Source organism: Pongo abelii, chromosome 11, assembly GCF_028885655.2.
Source record: "Pongo abelii isolate AG06213 chromosome 11, NHGRI_mPonAbe1-v2.0_pri, whole genome shotgun sequence".
NCBI lineage: Eukaryota > Metazoa > Chordata > Mammalia > Primates > Hominidae > Pongo > Pongo abelii.
The window spans coordinates 67,694,171-67,713,344 of NC_071996.2; the positions used below are offsets into that span (position 1 = coordinate 67,694,171).

General features: G+C 35.7%; 1 protein-coding gene across 10 annotated transcripts in view; it reads right to left on the minus strand.

Annotated features, from left to right (window-relative positions):
* Positions 1-19,174, minus strand: part of SCN3A (sodium voltage-gated channel alpha subunit 3) — a 115,732-nt gene that overhangs the window by 57,037 nt on the left and 39,521 nt on the right. For 4 of the 10 annotated variants that reach the window (XM_063712838.1, XM_054549417.2, XM_054549414.2 and 1 more), the window contains 7 exons: positions 18,712-18,840; positions 17,938-18,029; positions 16,890-17,162; positions 16,641-16,704; positions 10,099-10,240; positions 8,827-9,033; positions 1,111-1,401 (listed from right to left, as the gene is read on the minus strand). In XM_063712838.1, coding sequence (XP_063568908.1) covers positions 1,111-1,401; positions 8,827-9,033; positions 10,099-10,240; positions 16,641-16,704; positions 16,890-17,162; positions 17,938-18,029; positions 18,712-18,840 — 1,198 coding nt within the window. Of the gene's footprint in view, positions 1-1,110; positions 1,402-8,826; positions 9,034-10,098; positions 10,241-16,640; positions 16,705-16,889; positions 17,163-17,937; positions 18,030-18,121; positions 18,214-18,711; positions 18,841-19,174 lie in introns of those variants that run through there. The other 6 variants (XM_054549413.2, XM_054549411.2, XM_054549416.2 and 3 more) reach the window with 3 other exon arrangements.

Consider the following 19,174-nt stretch of genomic DNA (forward strand, 5'->3'; position numbering starts at 1 on the left):
CTGAGAACATGCATATTACCTTTCTCCCAACCAAAAGTAAATAATATGTTGAATTTTGTGTTTATTACTTCTGTTTTTTTTTAGAAGTTTCTTTCTTTATGAAAAATATATCATACCCCTTGGTTGATTTGAAGTTTTTGATTAAATTAATCTTATATATTGTCTCTCGAAGCATTATTTTTAGGGTATAAATCTGACTCAAGATTTTTATGATTAGAAGCATTTGCAATTCATAGCACATGAAATTCTAATGGTGCCAAATAGTGTTCAAAGCCATAATTGTACTTATCACAGATTTTGTAACTAATTATTCTTTACATCAGATATATGTAAACAATGCATTAACTTACTAATCCATAAAACTTACTAAACATCAAATGATTGAAACTAATTTTTACTCTTTTACTTAAAACTATGCTGAAGAACCAGGTAGTTGGCACAAAATCAGAGCAAAAATAGACTGCCTTTGATGCTGTTCTCTTCAAGAACATTTAGGTCATAATTTCATTCTAATGTATCACGGCATGACCCTATACAAGCAAAATGGAGACTCACCATAGTCCAGTTCTCATATCAAAGGATAAAGACAAACCCAAAGAACACTTCTTTTCAAAATTTCTATGTATGTTACAATCACAACTTTGGATAACAAAGGCAGAAACCCATTCTCAAAGAAAATAAGTTTATCTGGGGTCTCAAAATGGAAAATGTAAACAAGAGATTCCAAAACTCTCATTGGAAAGTCTGCTAGTGTAGGTTTTACATATATATATGTGTGTGTGTGTGTATAGACACATATATACACACATATATATACAGGTTGATATATATAAGTTATATCAATATATATTATTTATATCTATATATTATATCAATATATCTATCTGTATATATATATATATCAGTCTCAAAATGGTGAACATTTTATTGATGGTTTAATAAAAATCCCTTTGAAGACAATCTATTATAAGAATTTAAACAACTATATTAAATGTTAGTTCCCTGTCCCTTACTGAAGTCAGATAGTACAAAAGTGTACCAAAACAAAATACAAAAACTAAAAAGCAATAGCAATGACAAAGAAACAGAGCACTTAGTAGGAAATCATACCTGATGAGGGGAGCAGAACTTTTTATCACTGGTAAGTCTGTTTCCATCCATGGAGAAAAGGAAGCTGCTTCTTTTGACACTGTCTTCAGATTCGGATTTGGGAAAGCTGTCTCTCTCTCCTTTGCTGTTTCCTTCAAGGTGCTCTCTCTGTCTTCTTTTCTTCCTTCGGTTCCTCCATTCTTTAGCACTTTTGGAACTCAACTTTGATGCTTCTGAAGAACTTTCCAACAACTCTCCTAACCCACCTATTCCACTGAAATCTCTTGAAGCAGCTGATGCTGCCGCAACTGCCTGTCGTAAAACAAAGCCAGGCACTATTTAGAACACAGAGCTTTGAAAACAGTTGAGTATGGTTAAAATATTGCCATTTAAGACTCATTAACTACAAGTGAAAAGTCTATCTTCTAGTCCTTTTATTTTGTCTCACCACAACAGTTTACTTAACAACGACCCTTACATTTTAAATCACATAAAGCAATATGCTAGTGTATGCATTAAAGCAAGAAAAATCTGGTTTTGTCTATTTTCTGGATTGTCTTTTTTTTGGGGGGGGGACAACTGTTCTCTTCAAAGTGTCTTCTATACTTTAAAAAGCAAATGTTTTCTTAGTGGTGGTTGCTCATCTAACTTCCATTCTGATTCCGTCTGTAAAACGTTTCCTCCTGTGTGCACTTCTGAGCAACTGAGTTGTATTTTTTCCCCTCTAAATCCAGTACAAAAGACTGTTTCTTTTCTCTTTTGTGAACGTAAAACATTTCAAGGGTCTACTATTTTACTTCCAGATGGAAGCAGGGAAATGTATTAGATAGTTTATCCTCTTCTTTCCTTTGAATTACATTTAGGACTGTAGTTCACATCTCTGTGGTCATGTTACTCCCAGAGAATTTATTACATATCACTTTAAAAATTTTAAATGTTCTTAAATTATTTAATATTATAAATAACACATGATTAACATAGCAATACATAAATTCATTCGAAGGATTATGAGAACTGCTTCAAATATTTTCTTTCTATATTGCAGCACTAAATATTCTTAAGCACTTTGAATTTCTGTACCTACAAATGAAACACAGCTCTGAGGTGAAACATGGCAAACAGTATTTTTAAACTGGAAATGATCTAACAATGACATACAGAGGATATGAAACAATATAGTGTGCATCAAAGCTGAGTTCTCATTAAGTATATTACTATTTGTAAATGTAACCACAGAAGTGAAAATAATTTAATTATGACAATATCAGTTAAACTTTTTACATATGTCATCACTAAATACAAACAAATCTAACTTATCTACTATATTGTTTATCTTCCCCGTTAACTGTAAGCTAGATAGAAATTGTATCATTGTATGCTCAGTGACTAGTATGTCACCTGACATAAATAAGGCTCAGTAAATAATTGATGAATAAAGATTTAAAAATGTACTTTGCTATCAATTGTCTCAGACACTGGGGTGGGGGTGGGGGAAGAACAAGACATACTTAACCTTGACTTTGATGCTTCTGAAGAACTTTATAGAACTTATATTTAACTTGCTACAGATAGCAAGTTGACTTTTCAAGACATCATAGAAGACTTGACTTTTCAAGACATCATAAAAGACTGTCATAACAGTCTATATAGCAACATATTTTAGGAAGAAATGGAGATAAAACCTATTTATAATGCTTTGACAACACTTTGTGCTTTATGTTTCATCTTTCTTGAGAAGAAGCAAACTCTCCTAAGTAGTTTTCATTTTTAAACTTCATGTTTAAAAATTTAAAAAAGATTTTAAATCTATAATTACTATGTTGCAAATTCTCTAGGATTACAGTGATCTCAGGGAGGGAAACTTAGTGCTAAATATGATTTTAAATTTATGTGTTTGACCAAGCAACACATAAAATGTAACAGATATTTATTTGTATTAAGCACTATATTCATAATGGAAGCTCAAATCTAAGACTTGGTATAAGACAATACCCAGCGTTTAAATAAAACAGTAATTCAGAATTTAGATATTTATAAAATTTTATATAGTCATATAGCCAGGTTTTTAATGGAATTATTGATCATCAATATCACTTTTAATATAATTCATGATGTAAAATGAGAAATATTAAGTACATTTTATAACTCTGACTATATATGCAAAATAAAGTGAATAAATGAGTCACTTATCTGTAGCAAGTTAAATATAGTTACAGAGTTCTGGATACATATGAGATACATAATACACACCATTTGTTGAAACAGCGAATATATATATATCCTTTCTTATCCAAATAAAGTCCTTAATTCTCTTTTCTATTTTATATAGACACAAACAGACAACACACAGTGTTAATCATTTATTGACTTGTTTGTCCCTGCAAACAAAGGAAGTGGTGGTAATAGTCCCTCACCATAATCCTAAAACTTATGTCCATTTAAATCACTTCCAAACTTTTTTTTTTTTTTAGATGGGGTCTCACTCTGTCGCCCTGGCTGGAGTGCGATGGCACGATCTCGGCTCGCTGCAACCTCCACCCCCTGGGTTCAAGCGATTCTCCTGCCTCAGCCTCCTGAGTAGCTAGAATTACAGGCATGAGCCACCACACCTGGCTAATTTTTGTATTTTTAGTAGAGACAGGGTTTCACCATGTTGGCCAGGCTGATCTCAAACTCCTGGCCTCAAGTGACCCACCCACCTCAGCCTCCCGAAGTACTGGGATTACAGGCGCGAGCCTCCCAACCCGGCCACAAACTTTGTTTTGCATAGGACATTATTTCCCAACCTATTCTGGGTAACATTTCAAATAACTCAAAACCAAAACAGATTTCTAAGGCAACAAAGGTAACCTCAGACACATTTTCTGTGTCACTCATCAACTCAAATCTGTCATTTGTTCCACTTCCAGTGATTTGCCAAATCCCTCAAAGGCAGATGTTTCCTGTCATCTCTCATGTCTGTGTACCTGTTTATACCCAACTCTGTGACACTACCAATGCCCTGTGTATGAGAATAACTGTGTTACTTTCACAGCCAACTTGCTGAATTCCTCTTTTAACAAATAAGAAATTTCACTTTATATTTACTCAGGAAATTACATTTTCTTATACATTTTTGTGTGATTCAAAGTAGGCTCTGTAACTCACTGAATCTGTGTGTCCGTAAAAATATAACCACATAACTAATACTTCGTTCATTTTACATATATAATCCAGTTAAAATCCCATTCAAAGCTACAAGACATTATACCTATTTCTGTTCTACCCCAATTATATTAGATTTCTTAAGAGCTACTATTTCAAATTTTTTTCTAGAGCTTATTCCCAAATTTTTTCCTATCAGAGCAATATAGACTGCTATGGGATATACTAAGCTGGGCAACATTAGGCACTTAAATATCACAATTTAAATGTCAAACACAATTAGAATGATCTAGGACAAAACACTGATTTCTTTGCAGGGTTTGTGTTTCTCCACATTATTTTCTCATGCCTACACAATGACTAGACCTAGGTGGCCCCTCAACCAATAATAAACAAAGATGGAAGTGATGCTAGCCTTCATGAAGTCATTGGCTAGATAGTAACTTTTGAAGAGTCATAGGTGGTTAGGGAGACTTAAGCTACACTGCAGCATAAATGCTTATAGGTGCACTAATTCTCTCTTTGCCTCCACTTCCTCCTGGCTTCAACATTGATAATTTACTAGTCATCATTACCTGTGTTGTCAATAAGGAACTAAAATGGATTTGGCACTCTGCTACTCCGATCAGTATTATACTTTACCTTGGATAAATTTAAATTTTATATGTATGAAGCTAAAGCTGAATCAAGTCGTGATGATTTGGTCACTAAGATTCAGTAACTGACTACTAAGTTAATAGAACTGATGTTTTTTAGCCAAACTCATCATAATCGTAGGTTCTTTAAACTTCTACTAGACATAATGCATGTTTATTTCTAAGTTCAAAAAGACTATACTCTTTTTAATTGATGCCATATTTTACCCTAAAATGGCTGCATTTTAGAATAAACTCATTTCTGTACCGTATTATCTGTGTAGCATTTTCAAGCACATTAATTTGTCTGCTTTTATTAATGATAATAGAAAAACCCAGTGCTTTAAAATACAATCATATGCAATTTATGAATATTATTTCTTGTAACACTTATTTAAAACCTTGAAATAAATTCTTTGCCTTGTAAATAGCTATTTTATTATATTATAAATGTGTTTTATTTATAGTGATATAGAATAAAACTCTTAAATAATTCAAATGTAGAACTTTCTGGCAAGCATGAGGTATATTTTAAAATATTTTCAAGTTTCACCAAATTTGTTTAGAGTTTTCTGTATAAAATCAATAAGGTATATCCACATTACTACTCTGTATCCAATGGTAAGACGAAAGTGGTCAAGCCAGCATGTTCAGCAAAAGCTAAGTCTATGGTTGAGCTCAATAATTCGCGAAACAACTCATTGCTGTATCTCCATTTCACCAAAAAATACCTTGAGAAAGGACTTAATGCTATTTGTTGCGCATCTTCAAAGTAACTCAGAATTGTTAAAAACTTAAATTTTGAATATACCAATTTCTACTATATACTGTCATCCAAAGAATACTTCAAATATGTGGAGCCATTCATCTGAAAAAAATCCTCAAAAAAGTCAGTGCATAAAAATATTATTTGGATTTCTGCTTCTGGCCAAACTTGAGTAACAGAGATCAGATTTGCTCTCTCCTGAAGCAACCAATAAAACAGACAAAATACATGTTACAGTGGTTTTGAAGTCACTGGACATCAGATCAGGATGTTTTAAGATATTGGATAATGGAAAAGCAAGCAAGTCAGCTCTATGCTTTTCTTAGCCTATGGCCTGGAACTTCCAGACTATGATGTAGAGAGGAAGTATCTCTGCAGACCACATGAATGGACGAGATGAAGCTGAGTCTAGGAAAATCAGGGTGGTTGTACAGTTCACAGAACAGAGTACCACAGAGGAGAGAGTTGAGCAGAGAGAAAACTCTAGGGATCGTCTCAGGTTCCCCTTGAGTACTGAGAAGATTATTCACTGAGCGTGTGTCTTAGAAAACTACCTGAGGCCGAGGATTAGAGAGAACACCACCCAGCAATCACACTGTGCCAGAACAGTGTCTGTTCCTACACTGGCAAACACTTCGTTTTAAATGCGCATTGGGTAGAGTATTAGGAAGGGTCTTGATTCACTAGTGAGGAATAATTAGTCTTAGAATAAATGGTATTCTGGTCCATTTTCAAACAAATTTTCAAAGGCTTAAAGATACAAAAGGATCAAACTGTATAAACGACATAACTATGTCCCAAAACAAAGATCAATAATTTTTATGGGAATACAAAAATATCTAGCACTTAAAAAAAGTAAAATTGACAGTGTCTGGAATTCAACTGAAGATTGTCAGAAATATAAAACTGCAGGAATATATGACCCATGATAAAGAGAAAAATTAATCAAAACTGACCAAGAACTGACACAGATGTTCAAATTAGCAGACAGGGAACTTAAACAGTTGTTATAACTGTATTGTGTATGTTCACAATGTTAATTAGGGATATATGAAATATAAAAAAGACGCAGATCTAGCTTGTAGAGATGAAAACTACAATGTTTCAGATGACAAATACAGTGGATGAAATTAGCGGCAGATTAAGTGTGCAAAAGAAAAGATAATTGACTTGAAGACAGCAATAGAAATCATTCAAATTGCAATTGACAAATGGAGTTTAAAACTCATACAGAGTCTTTGCTATTGTGAGTAGTGTCGCAATAAACATACGTGTGCATGTGTCTTTACAGCAGCATGATTTATAGTCCTTTGGGTACATACCCAGTAATGGGATTGCTGGATCAAATGATATTTCTAGTTCTAGATCCCTGAGGAATTGCCACACTGTCTTCCACAATGGTTGAACTAGTTTACAGTCCCACTAACAGTGTAAAAGTTTTCCTATTTCTCCACATCCTCTCCAGCACCTGTTGTTTCCTGACTTTTTAATGATTGCCATTCTAACTGGGGGTTGGGGGAAGGGGGGAGGGATAGCATTAGGAAATATACCTAATGTAAATGATGAGTGAATGGGTGCAGCACACCAACATGGCATATGTATACATATGTAACAAACCTGCACGTTGTGCACATGTACCCTAGAACTTAAAGTATAATAAAAAAAAGTATATATAAAAAATTTAAAAAAAACTCATACAGAACTACAAAGGACATAAAACAGCCAAAACAGCTTTGAAAAAAAAAAAGAACAAAAAGTTGGGGACCTACACTATCTTGTTTCAAGACTCATCATAAAAGGTACAGGAATTAAGAGAGTGTGGTATTGGTATGAAAATCACAAATAAACCAACTGAACAGAATAGAGTTCAGAAATAGACACACTCACCTATGGACAACTACTAATTGACAAAAGTTCAAAGGCAATGCAGTGGAGAATTAATATTTTGTTTTTATGCAGTTGGAATAATTAGATACTCATATTTTAAAAAAGTGAATCTCGACATATCACTCATATGTTATACAAAAATTAACTTAAAATGGGTTATTGACCTAAATTTAAAGCATAAAACTAACTTTAGAAGAAAATTTAGAAGAAAATACTCATGGTGTTGACTTGGCAAAAATTTCTTAGATCCAAAAGAATGATTTAAACAAAAAAGCTAAGAAATAATACTCTGGATAAACTGCACTTTAAGTATTTGAGAAGCATATATGTGATAAAGGACTTATATCCCAAAAAGTCAAAGAACACCCAAAACTCAATAATATGAAATCAAACACCTAACTAAAAATAGGAGGGGATTAAAGATTTGAACAACTGCTTCACAAAAGAAGCTATACAGATGGAAAATAAGAACAGAAAAAGATGCTCATCATTAGTAATTAGGAAAATGAAAATCAAAACAGAAGAGACACTTATTAGAATGGCTAAAATTAAAAAGACAGGCCATACCAAATGTTGGCAAAAATATTGAGAAATTATAATTCTAACTGGCATGAATCAGATTTTTAGTATATCTTCACAAGAGTCTTCACCTTTCAGTATATGGATTTTTTTTTCTGTCTTTTAATACAGTACTGTGTTTCTGTCTCTTCTCCTCAACACATTAATGCCCCATTCATTATACCCCTAGCTCACACAGCCTTTAATATTAATAAAAATCTCAAGTTGGCATCGAACTTTAGATACCTTCCTGATATCCTGATGTGGGCTATAGCAAACTTTTTTTTTTTTTTTTTTTTGCTATAGAAATCCCGAAGAATTGTTAAGCATAGGTATATATAAAGTCTCTTGTCAACCTTTAAAATCAATTAACTTCAGAACAAAATCTCAAATGTCATAATTAGGGGTGAATCACTAATAATTGGAAATATCAGTTTATATCTTTTCTAAATTAAATAAAAAATTAAATTCCCCTCTTAGGTTCCATGAGACAATTCCATAGTAAACCTTATCCCTAATGTATTTTCTATCCACTAGCTGATTTCTTTATATGCAGTGTCTAAAAAGTTTATTCGACTCTAACTTCAGAAACAAGTTCATATTTGAATACTTTTCTTTTTCTAATGACAATGCCTATATGTAAAATGAAAAGACAGTTCCAATCTACCCTCTATAGTATAACACTATTTCTACTTAGAAACTAATAATAATAATGATATTTATTTTTTTGCTTTCATCACTCAGTACCTGAGCTTCTTCCTGTTGCTTTTTAAGCTGTTCGAGCATCTGCTGAAATTCGGCCTCTTTTTGTTCTGCTTCTTCCAAGGTGGCCTGATTCTGCTCCTCGTAGGCCATGGCCACCACAGCCAGGATCAAATTCACCAAATAAAATGAGCCCAAGAAAATGACCAGGACAAAAAATATCATGTATGTTTTCCCAGCAGCACGTAATGTCTAGGGGAAATGGGGGATAGTTCCATCAGTATTTTAGCATAATGCCCCCAAATAAATATCTGATTACCACAGTTAGATAGTCAGTAGACTAATTAGCTTTTTAGTATCCAGTTTATTTTCACCAAGAATTTTTTGGTATTGATATGCTCAACACACAAAATTAAGAATCAGATTATTTGAGGCTTGACTGCAGTCTCGTTTGATATAAACACATTTTAAACTCATATATAGTGGATATATATGTGAGCCCCACTATAATGTTTTTATTAGAGTTCATATGCAGAGCAATAATATGACAAGTAAGAGCACTGAAGCTTTAAATCCTTTCAGTGGGATTCCATTTGCATTGCAGTCTATTCTCCATACCATCTATAGATGACTTTTCTCCCCTCCTCTTCTAGTCTCAGTTAATAGCTAGAGCTTTAATTTGAAATTTTCACATCAACATCGATTTTTAAAATCTTTTAACGTGCTGTTTATATACCTACAACTGGATTATCAACTTCTAAGAGCCATGAACATTATTTGCATCTCCAAGTTCCTAGCAGAATGCCTTTCACATAAAAAAGTCCTCAGTGTACATATATAGGTACTGACTAAGTGAGCAATTAGGATTCCTGGCACACTTGCTTTATGTTGGACCTTCCTCTGTGTTCCAGAGTGTTATAAGCAGGTCCTTTCCCTTCCCTTTCTTTCCCTTTCCCTTTCCCTTTCTGTTTTTGAGAAGGGGTCTTACTCTGTCATCTAGGCTGGAGTGCAACGATATGATCTAGACTCACTGCAACCTCCACCTCCTGGGCTTGGGTGATCCTCCCACCTCAGACTCCCTTGTACTTAGGGCTACAGATGGGCGCCACCATGCCGGGCTAATTTTTGTATTTTGGTAGAGATGGGGTTTTGCCATGTTGTTCAGGCTGGTCTCGAATTCCTGGACTCAAGTGATCCATCCGCCTCTGCCTCCCAAAGTGCTAGGATTACAGGCATGAGCCACCACACCCAGCCTATGCTTTTCATTTCATATATGTCTATAAAAATAAATGTTATGCATGCTCATTTGGACCTTACCAACTGGTAAAGATTTTCCCAGTAGTCTTGAGTCATGAGTCGAAATAGAGACAGGAAAGCCCAGCTAAAGGTGTCAAAGCTTGTGTAGCCATAGTTAGGGTTTCGACCAGCCTTCACACAGATGTATCCTTCTGGACACTGGCTATAAGAGAGAGAAATGGAGGTAGGGTCAGTATAGAAATTACAGCAATTTCAATTGATTTGACTTATAGGAATTTTCAAAACCCAAAGCTGCTATCTGTGACGAATTATCTTGCTTTCATTTCCAGAACACTTTAGGTGATTGCCCACCGTGAAACTTATCAGACGAAATTCACTAGGAAGACCAATAGAAAATTTAGATGCAAATAAATATTTACGGACATTTAGAATGGCAGAAAGCTAGCAACCACACACTTTTGGCTCTGATATTACCATATTTCTACTCTTTACAAAGTGGCAAGAATCAATAGTTTAAAATTAAGGCCGGGTGCAGTGGCTCACGCCTGTAATCCCAGCACTTTGGGAGGCCCAGGCGGGCGGATCACGAGGTCAGGAGATCGAGACCATCCTGGCTAACACAGTGAAACCCCATCTCTACTAAAAATACAAAAAAAAAAAATTAGCTGGACGTGGTGGTGGGCGCCTGTAGTTCCAGCTACTCCGGAGGCTGAGTCAGGAGAATGGCGTGAACCCGGGAGGTGGAGCTTGCAGTGAGCCAAGATTGCGCCATTGCGCTCCAGCCTGGGCGACAGAGCGAGACTCCGCCTCAAAAAACAAACAAAAAAAAAAATTAAAAGCCAGAAAACAGACAAAGAGTGGGGAATCAATTAACCATTTCATTAGCTGGTTTTGTAGAATTTTCTAAAATAAAGTTAATATTTATAACAATTTTTTATTTACAGAAAAAGTATGAAGATAGTACAGGCTTCATACATTCCATGCCATTTTCAATATTGATACATTGTTATTATTTAATTGAGATAGGATCTTGCTACTCTGCCCAGGCTGGTCTCAAACTTCTGGGCTCAAGCAATCTCCCGCCTTGGCCTCCTGAAGTACTGGGATTACAGGTACGAGCCACCACACCCAGCCTTAATACATTATTATTACCGAAGTTACTATTTTATTCAGATTTCCTCAGTTTTTTTTCTTTTTCTTCTTCTTCTTTTTTTTTTTTTTTTTTTTTTGAGATGTAATCTCGTTCTGTCGCCCAAGCTGTAGTGCAGTGGCGCAATCTCGGCTCACTGCAAGCTCCGCCTTCCGGGTTCACACCATTCTCCTGCCTCAGCCTCCCAAATAGCTGGGACTATAGGCGCCCGCCACCACGCCCAGCTAATTTTTTGTATTTTTAGTAGAGACGGGGTTTCACAGTGTTAGCCAGGATGGTCTCAATCTCCTGACCTCGTGATCCACCTGCCTCAGCCTCCCAAAGTGCTGGGATTACAGGCGAGAGCCACCGTGCTCAGCCCTCAGTTTTTTTCTTAATGTCCTTTTTTTTGTTCCAGGATCCCATTCAGGATACACATCGCATTTAGTAGTTATGTCTTTTTAGGCTCCTCTTGGCTGTGACAATCTCTCAGACTTCCCTTGTTTTTGATGACCACAACAGTTTTGAGGATTACTAGTCAGATATTTTGTAGAATGCCCTTCAATTGGGATTTGTCTAATGTTTGTCTCATGATTATATTTAGGTTATGGATTTTTGGGTGGAAGACTACAGAGGTAAAATGTCACTGTCATCACATCACATCATGCCAAGGGTACATACTTATCACTCAGTATGACTTATCACTGTTGATGTTAACTTTCACCACCTGTCTTGAGGTAGTGTTTGTTAGGTTTCTCTACTGTAAATTTACTCCCTTTTCTTCCTTTTCCATATGTACTGTTTGAAATAAAGTCACTGTGTACAGACCACATTTAAGGAACCTGCAGTTATGATCTTAAATATATACAAAAATTATTTGAAATTATTCTGCACACGATATTTGTCCATTATTCATATTTTATTTATTATTCGATCATTTCAATTAACATGTAGTCATGGATATTCATCTTATATTTTGGATTACAATTCAATGATATTTCATTGATTTTCTTGTTCAAATGGCTTCATCTTTGGCCATTGGAAGCTCTTTCAGTTGACACCTGTTAACAGTTTGACATATCCCATGGTTGTGGGTTGCATTTTTTTTTTTTTTTTAAACTTTCTTACCTTTAGGCACTATCAGATGCTCCAGGCTCATCTTTTATAATTTCTGCCCCAGTCCTAGAATCAACCATTTCTCCAAGGAGCCCTAGTTCTTTTTATTGGAAAATGGTATTAGAAACCAAGATCTGAGTGCTAGCTGTGTTTGTTGCTACTGGGGTGTCATTGCTTCTAGGCCCTCTCAGCTGACAGAACAAGGAGATATACATGTTTATAATTGCTCAGTACTGGTACACATGGACAGTGGTTTCAGGATTGTTAATCTACACTACCATTGGAAACAACTTTATCAACTAGGGTATTGTTCCTTTTACCTTTAGTCTTACAGACTCCACTCATTTCCAAAGTTACTTAGGTTAGCATGTTATTACCCCACCATCTACGGTGAGGTTGTTTCATATTTTGCAATACATTTACATATTTTTGTCACATATTCCATTTCTTCATGGGATCCCCAAACCTCACAAAAGATTTTTTTTTTAATTTGTGTATATTAAGATTCACTTTTTGTGTTATAAAAGTCTATGAGTTTTAACAAATGCATTAAGTTTCATATTCACCATTATAGAATCTTAGAGAACAGGTTCTCACCCTAAAAAAAAATCCCCTTTGCTTTCCCTAGATAATCCCTCACCATGAACCCCTGGCAAACACTATTTTCTTATCATCTCTATTGTTTTGTGTTTTCTAGAATGTCAAGTAATTGAAATCATACAGTATGCAGCTTTTTGAGGTTGGCTTTTTCTCACTTAGAAATATGCATTTAATATTCATTAATATCTGTTTGTATCTTGATAGCTCATTTCTTTTTAATCACTAAATAATATTTTATTGTATGGGCATAACAATTTATTTATCTATACAACTATTGAAGGACATCTTGGTTGCTTCCAGTTTGGGGCCATTGAAGGGCATCTTGGTTACTCCCAGTTTGGTTTGGGGTCATTATGAATACAGCTGCTATAAATATTCACATGCAGGTTTTTTGTGATGACATAAGTTTTCAAATTGATCAGCTAAATACCTAGAAGTGCAGTTGTTGGATCATATGGTAAGACTATGTTTATTTTGTAAGAAACTGCCAAACTGTCTTCCAAGGCGGTTGTCTAGTTTTGCATTCCCACCAGCAATAAGCAAGAGTTCCTGTTATTCTGCATCCTCATCAGAAGTTGGTATTGCCAGATACATTTTTCAGTCATTCTAACAGATGTACAGTGGTAACTCCTTGTTGTTTTAGTTTGCAATTCCCTCACAAGAAATAATGTTGAGTGCCTTTTTACCTCCTTAATAGCCACCTGTACTATATACTCGTGTGGGGTATCTGTTCAGGTCTTTTGCCAGTTTTAAATTGGGTCATTTGTTTTCTTACTGTTGAGTTTTAAGAGTTCTTTAGATATTCTGGACGCTGGTTTGTTGTTTTATTTTGAGACAGGGTATAATTCTGTTGCCCAGGCTATAGTGCAGTGGTCTGATCATGGCTCACTGCAGCCTTGACCTCCCAGGCTCAAGTAATCCTTCTGCCTCAGCCTCCTGAGTAGCTGGTACCACAGGTACACTACACCATGCCTGGCTAATTTTTTATTTTTATTTTTTGTAGAAACAGCGTCTCCCTATGCTGCCCAGGCCAGTCTCAAACTCTTGGGCTCAAATGATCTTCCCCTCTCAGCTTCCCAAAGTGCTGGATTACAGGAATGAGCTACTGCACCTGGCCCCAGTCGTTTTTTTTTTTTTTTAGTCAGATATATGCTTTGCAAACATTGTCTTCCAGTTGCTGGTTTGTCTTTTCATTCTCTTAAGAGTATCTTTGTAAAACACTGCCTTTTAATTTTAATAAAATACAAATCATTTATTTCTTTAATGGAATGTGCCACTTAAATACAAAATGGTTTTGTATTTAAAACTCATCACCTGGCTCACTCCTGTAATCCCAGCACTTTGGGAGGCCGAGGCAGGTGGATCACGAGGTCAGGAGATCGAGACCATCCTGGCTAACATGGTGAAACCTGGTCTCTACTAAGAATACAAAAAATTTGCCGGGTGTGGTGGTGGGCGCCTGTGGTCCCAGCTACTCGGGAGGCTGAGGCAGGAGAATAGCTTGAACCCGGGAGGCGGAACTCGCAGTGAGCCGAGATCGTGCCACTGCCCTCCAGCCTGGGCAACAGAGCAAGACTCCATCTCAAAAAAAAAAAAAAAAAAACAACACCTCATCACCACCAATGGCCAGGCACAGTGGCTCATGCCTGTAATCCCCAGCACTTTGGGAGGCCAAGGCAGGTGAATCATTTGAGATCAGGCTCCCACTGATTCTACATTATGGTGAGTTGTACAATTATTTCATTATATATTACAGTATACTAATAATAGAAATAAAGTGCACAATAAATGTAACGTGCTTGAATCATGCTGAAATTATTTCCCACCACCACCCTTGGTCAGTGGAAAAATTGTCTTCCACAAAACAGTCCCTGGTGCCAAAAAGGCTGGGGACTGCTGATGTAAATTACTTAAGCCATAATAGGAATTCATTAAAGGGAATAGATTATTATGGTTTAATAGGAATAAAGTACATATTAACCAAATTTATCCAAAATTTTATTTGGGCTTTTATGTTAATCATCATCATAATAAATAATAGTTAATAGGCAATAAATTCTTTTCTTTTTTTTAGAGAATGTGTTTTTTTTTTTTATTTATTAAAAAAATTTTTTTTGAGACAGGGTCTCGCTTTGTCATCCAGGCTGGAGTGTAGTGGTGCCATCTCAGCTCACTGCTACCTCCATCTTTCACGTTTAAGAGATTATTGTGCCTCAGCCTCCAGAGTACCTGAGATTACAGGTGTGCCCCACCACACCCAGCTAATTTTTGTATTTTGTAGTAGAGACAGGGTTTCGCCATGTTGGCCAGGCTGGTCTAGATCTCCTGGCCTCAAGTAATCCCCCTGCCTCTGCCTCCCAAAGTGCTGGGATTACAGGTGTGAGCCACCGCTCCCAGCCGTTTTTCAGAGACAGCTTATCGCCTAGGCTGGAGTGCAGTGGCATGATCATAGCTCACTGTGGCTTGGAATTCCTAGGCTCAAGCAATCCTCCTACTTTAGCCCCCTGAGAAGTTAGGACTACACGTGTGCATCACAATGCCTGGCCAGGTTTTTCTTTTTTTCTTCTTCTTTTCTTTTTTTCTTTCTTTCTTTTTTCTTTTTTTTTTTTTTTTTTGTAGAGGTAGGGTCTTGCTTTGTTGCTTAGGCTGGTACATACAATAAATTCTTACAATTGTCCATGTGATAGTTCAAATACTTTATGTGTATTAAATCATTAATCATCGCAACTATTAAAGGGATAGAATATTACTCTCTCCATTTTAACGATGAGTAAACTAACGTACAGAGAGCTTAGGACACATTTCCAAGTCAAAGAGCTTACAAATGGTGAAGTTAGGATTTGAACCCAGGTATACATGAACTCTAGAACCTATGCTCTTACCCCCTACATTCATAATAAGGCTAGGAAAACTGTCAGGAAAAAAAATTCCCCAAAGCTCTATTTATATGACTAGTATACATTTTCATTAACTCTCTTAGATTTTTATGGCTACACCAGTTTCCCTTTTTAAAGGATGACTCAAAATATATTTAAGTTCCATGTCCTAAGAGTCACTTACTGTTGCTATCTCTCGGCTCATAAAAAAATTCCCTATTTTGATTTAAAATTAACTTACAATACTCTTAGGAAAATATTTAAGGGTTAGAGAATAACAGCATGACTAAGATATTATGGCATCTTTTATTGTAGCATGTGGCCTAAAAGAACTATTCATTATGTCAACTGAAACTTGGACATGCCTTTGGCACACATGCACCCTTGGCTTCTTTGTATACAGAAATTCATGCTCTTTCAAGAATACTTAAATATTTCAAAGCACTTCCCCAAGTGTGCTTCCACCCTGAAGACCACATTTTAGTCTGGATCTTTTCCAGTCACAACAAAACTCATCCCGTTGATACACATGTACACCAATAAAAAGGGGCCCATCTTGTGTTCCTGTGTTTCCTAATAGCTCTGATGGATGTACAACAAAGACAGACTCTGGGCCTTCACACATTGGAGCATCAATTTAAGAACATCTTAACTGTGAAATTTTGGGGAAAGGTCTTCATAAAGGGATGATTTTTAATGGCTGTGAGTTTAGGACCAGTGGCAATCCAGTAAGGCAGACAAGGCACTTCCTAGGGGAGCAGCACCACTCTTCATTGCATACATGGTAAGGCTACACATATAACCATGTAGATGTTTTCCTACCTACTTTTTTTTTTTCCGCAAAGAGTTCTATGTCTTAAAAAATATATTATGTTTCTTACCCTGCATCTGAGCCATTTCCACAGAGTAAAGGGTCTTTTTGCCCATCCAAAACATAAAAGTGACCTGTTAATACAAAAAAAACCATTTTATTTCATATTAATCCTATTCACATTAGTATTAGTAATAAGTCAGAGTTTGACTATTTCAGTTATTTACAAAGGTGGCTGTACACCCACAGTCTCAACTATTTATAGTTGAAAATTCATTCAGCAACACTAAGGTTAACATAATGTGGTAATACTTCTTACTGTCATCTCCAATGTAATCCTTCCAGTTAAATGTGCTCATTGTTACATTAACAAACGTCCCATTTGAATCCATTGTGCCATTAAAGTAGGACGTGGTGTTGGTTTCAAAAGCAGAATCGCTTGGGGGCCACTGCAAACATTTATTCCTCAGATTGCCCATGAACAGCTGCAGCCCAATGAGAGCAAACACGCTCAGACAGAACACAGTCAGGATCATCACGTCAGAAAGCTTCTTCACCGACTGGATCAGGGCCCCCACAATGGTCTTTAAACCTGCAGAGAGAGAACTATAGGTTACCTGAGGAAGAGTGCCAGAAACCATGATTTCTTAATAGTCACACACATTCTCTTTCCCCCATAAATGATTGCTTGACTATTTAGACACCAAAGCTGTATGGATAGCCTGATGATTTGGGAAATAGATGAACAGCAGATTGTATACATGAACAGTGTGCTTGCTGGAAATTCAATATGAAGGTTTAAATATCTAGTCAGGAAGTTTTGTTTGTGTGGTTTTACATGCTGAACAAACATACAAAAAAACTTGGAGTTATTTTTCATTTCGGATTTTGTGTTTCATGCAGCTATTTTCCACCAATCCATTCTTTACTCTAGCCTCCAAGCAGTAGTAATTTAGAGGAGAAAAGAATTTTAAGATAATGTAAGTCTCATGCCATATGCATGCTCTTCAACAATAATATTTTCTCCTTTGTAAAAGGAGATCCATTTTTGAACTACATCTGCAGTGAATGGTAAAATCCAAATCAGTTAGTAAAGCCATGGTAGTGAAAAAGACAGAGAGCACAAGAGGTCAAAATTAGCATTTCTTGAAGATGTCTCATGCAATTTTCTGTTAAACTCAAAGGCTGACTTTATAAATATGCATGTAGTTTATAAAATTTTAGGAGCTAAACCGACACTGAAACATCATTTGGCATTATTGAACAGGATGAACTGTAATAAGCAACACGGCTAATGCTATAAGTCATATAAATTGATTTCAAACTCAATAATTAAAGTCAGCCTCGGTGTTTAACCTAGCTCTCACCTGGAATGACTGAAATTGTTTTCAATGCTCGGAGAACTCTGAATGTTCTCAATGCTGAGACATTGCCCAGGTCCACAAACTCTGTCACATATCTGTAATAGGGGAGTTCACACACAAACACAATAACACACAAGAAAAGTTGGAGATATAAGGGGCCTACTACCTTACACCAGTTTCTTCTTACCTGGAATTACAGAAATAGTTTTCAGAGCTCTCAAGACTCTGAAAGTTCGAAGGGCTGAAACATTGCCTAGGCTTACAAATTCTGTTACATACCTGCAGAATTAAATCAGAGTTACTGATAGTTTTGGCAAAGTTTATACTAAATAAGGACTTAATGCTGAGTTTGGCACATAGAGCCCTGTGAGTTTAACAAATGGAATTGCTATAGACCTCAGGCTGCCATATGCTAAAGGTTGCTTTTAAGAAACAAAATTGTGCTGCTTTATTTCAATGTAATTTTCACTAATATGAACACATTTGTTTGCAAAACTAATCCAAGTACAGTTGTTGCTATTAAATTGTAGTCAATGAATCACTTCATTTTGATGAAGAGAAAGGCTATATGACATGAAGATAATCCCATTTATTGATCATTTACTGGATATATTTACATTGCAATATGTATTCTAATATGTATTCTTAAAATACACAATCCATATAGTTAACTTGACTAACAAGAAAGCTCTACATTTAATATATGACACAAAGACCTTGTTTGTACTATGACTATTTTCATTCCTTTGCGCTTATCAAATTTTCAAAATTACTCACGCCATCACAATGACACTGAAATCCAGCCAGTTCCATGGATCACGAAGAAAGGTAAAATCTTCTAAGCAAAACCCTCTTGCCAAGATTTTTATAAGTGACTCAAAGGTATAGATTCCAGTGAATGTGTACCTAGGAAAAACATCCAAGCCAAAATTAACAATTTTGCTTGAACTGTTAAAATAAATGTTTTCAATCATCGCAAATCCTATCCTTTTGTGGTTTTTCAATTCATTAAAACATTATTCCTTACTTCTATTTACCAAATAATCTATTCATTTAATTAGTTTTAGAAGCCTGAGTAAAGAGTTAAACTTAAGAGAAAATATATTCTCTAGGAATCTAATCTCGTTTAACTATTTGGGTTTTAGAATAGTAGTTTCATGTATCTTATGGATAATCATCGACTTTGACCTTCTAGTGCAGCAGTATCTGATAGAAATGTAATGTAAGCCACAAATGTAAT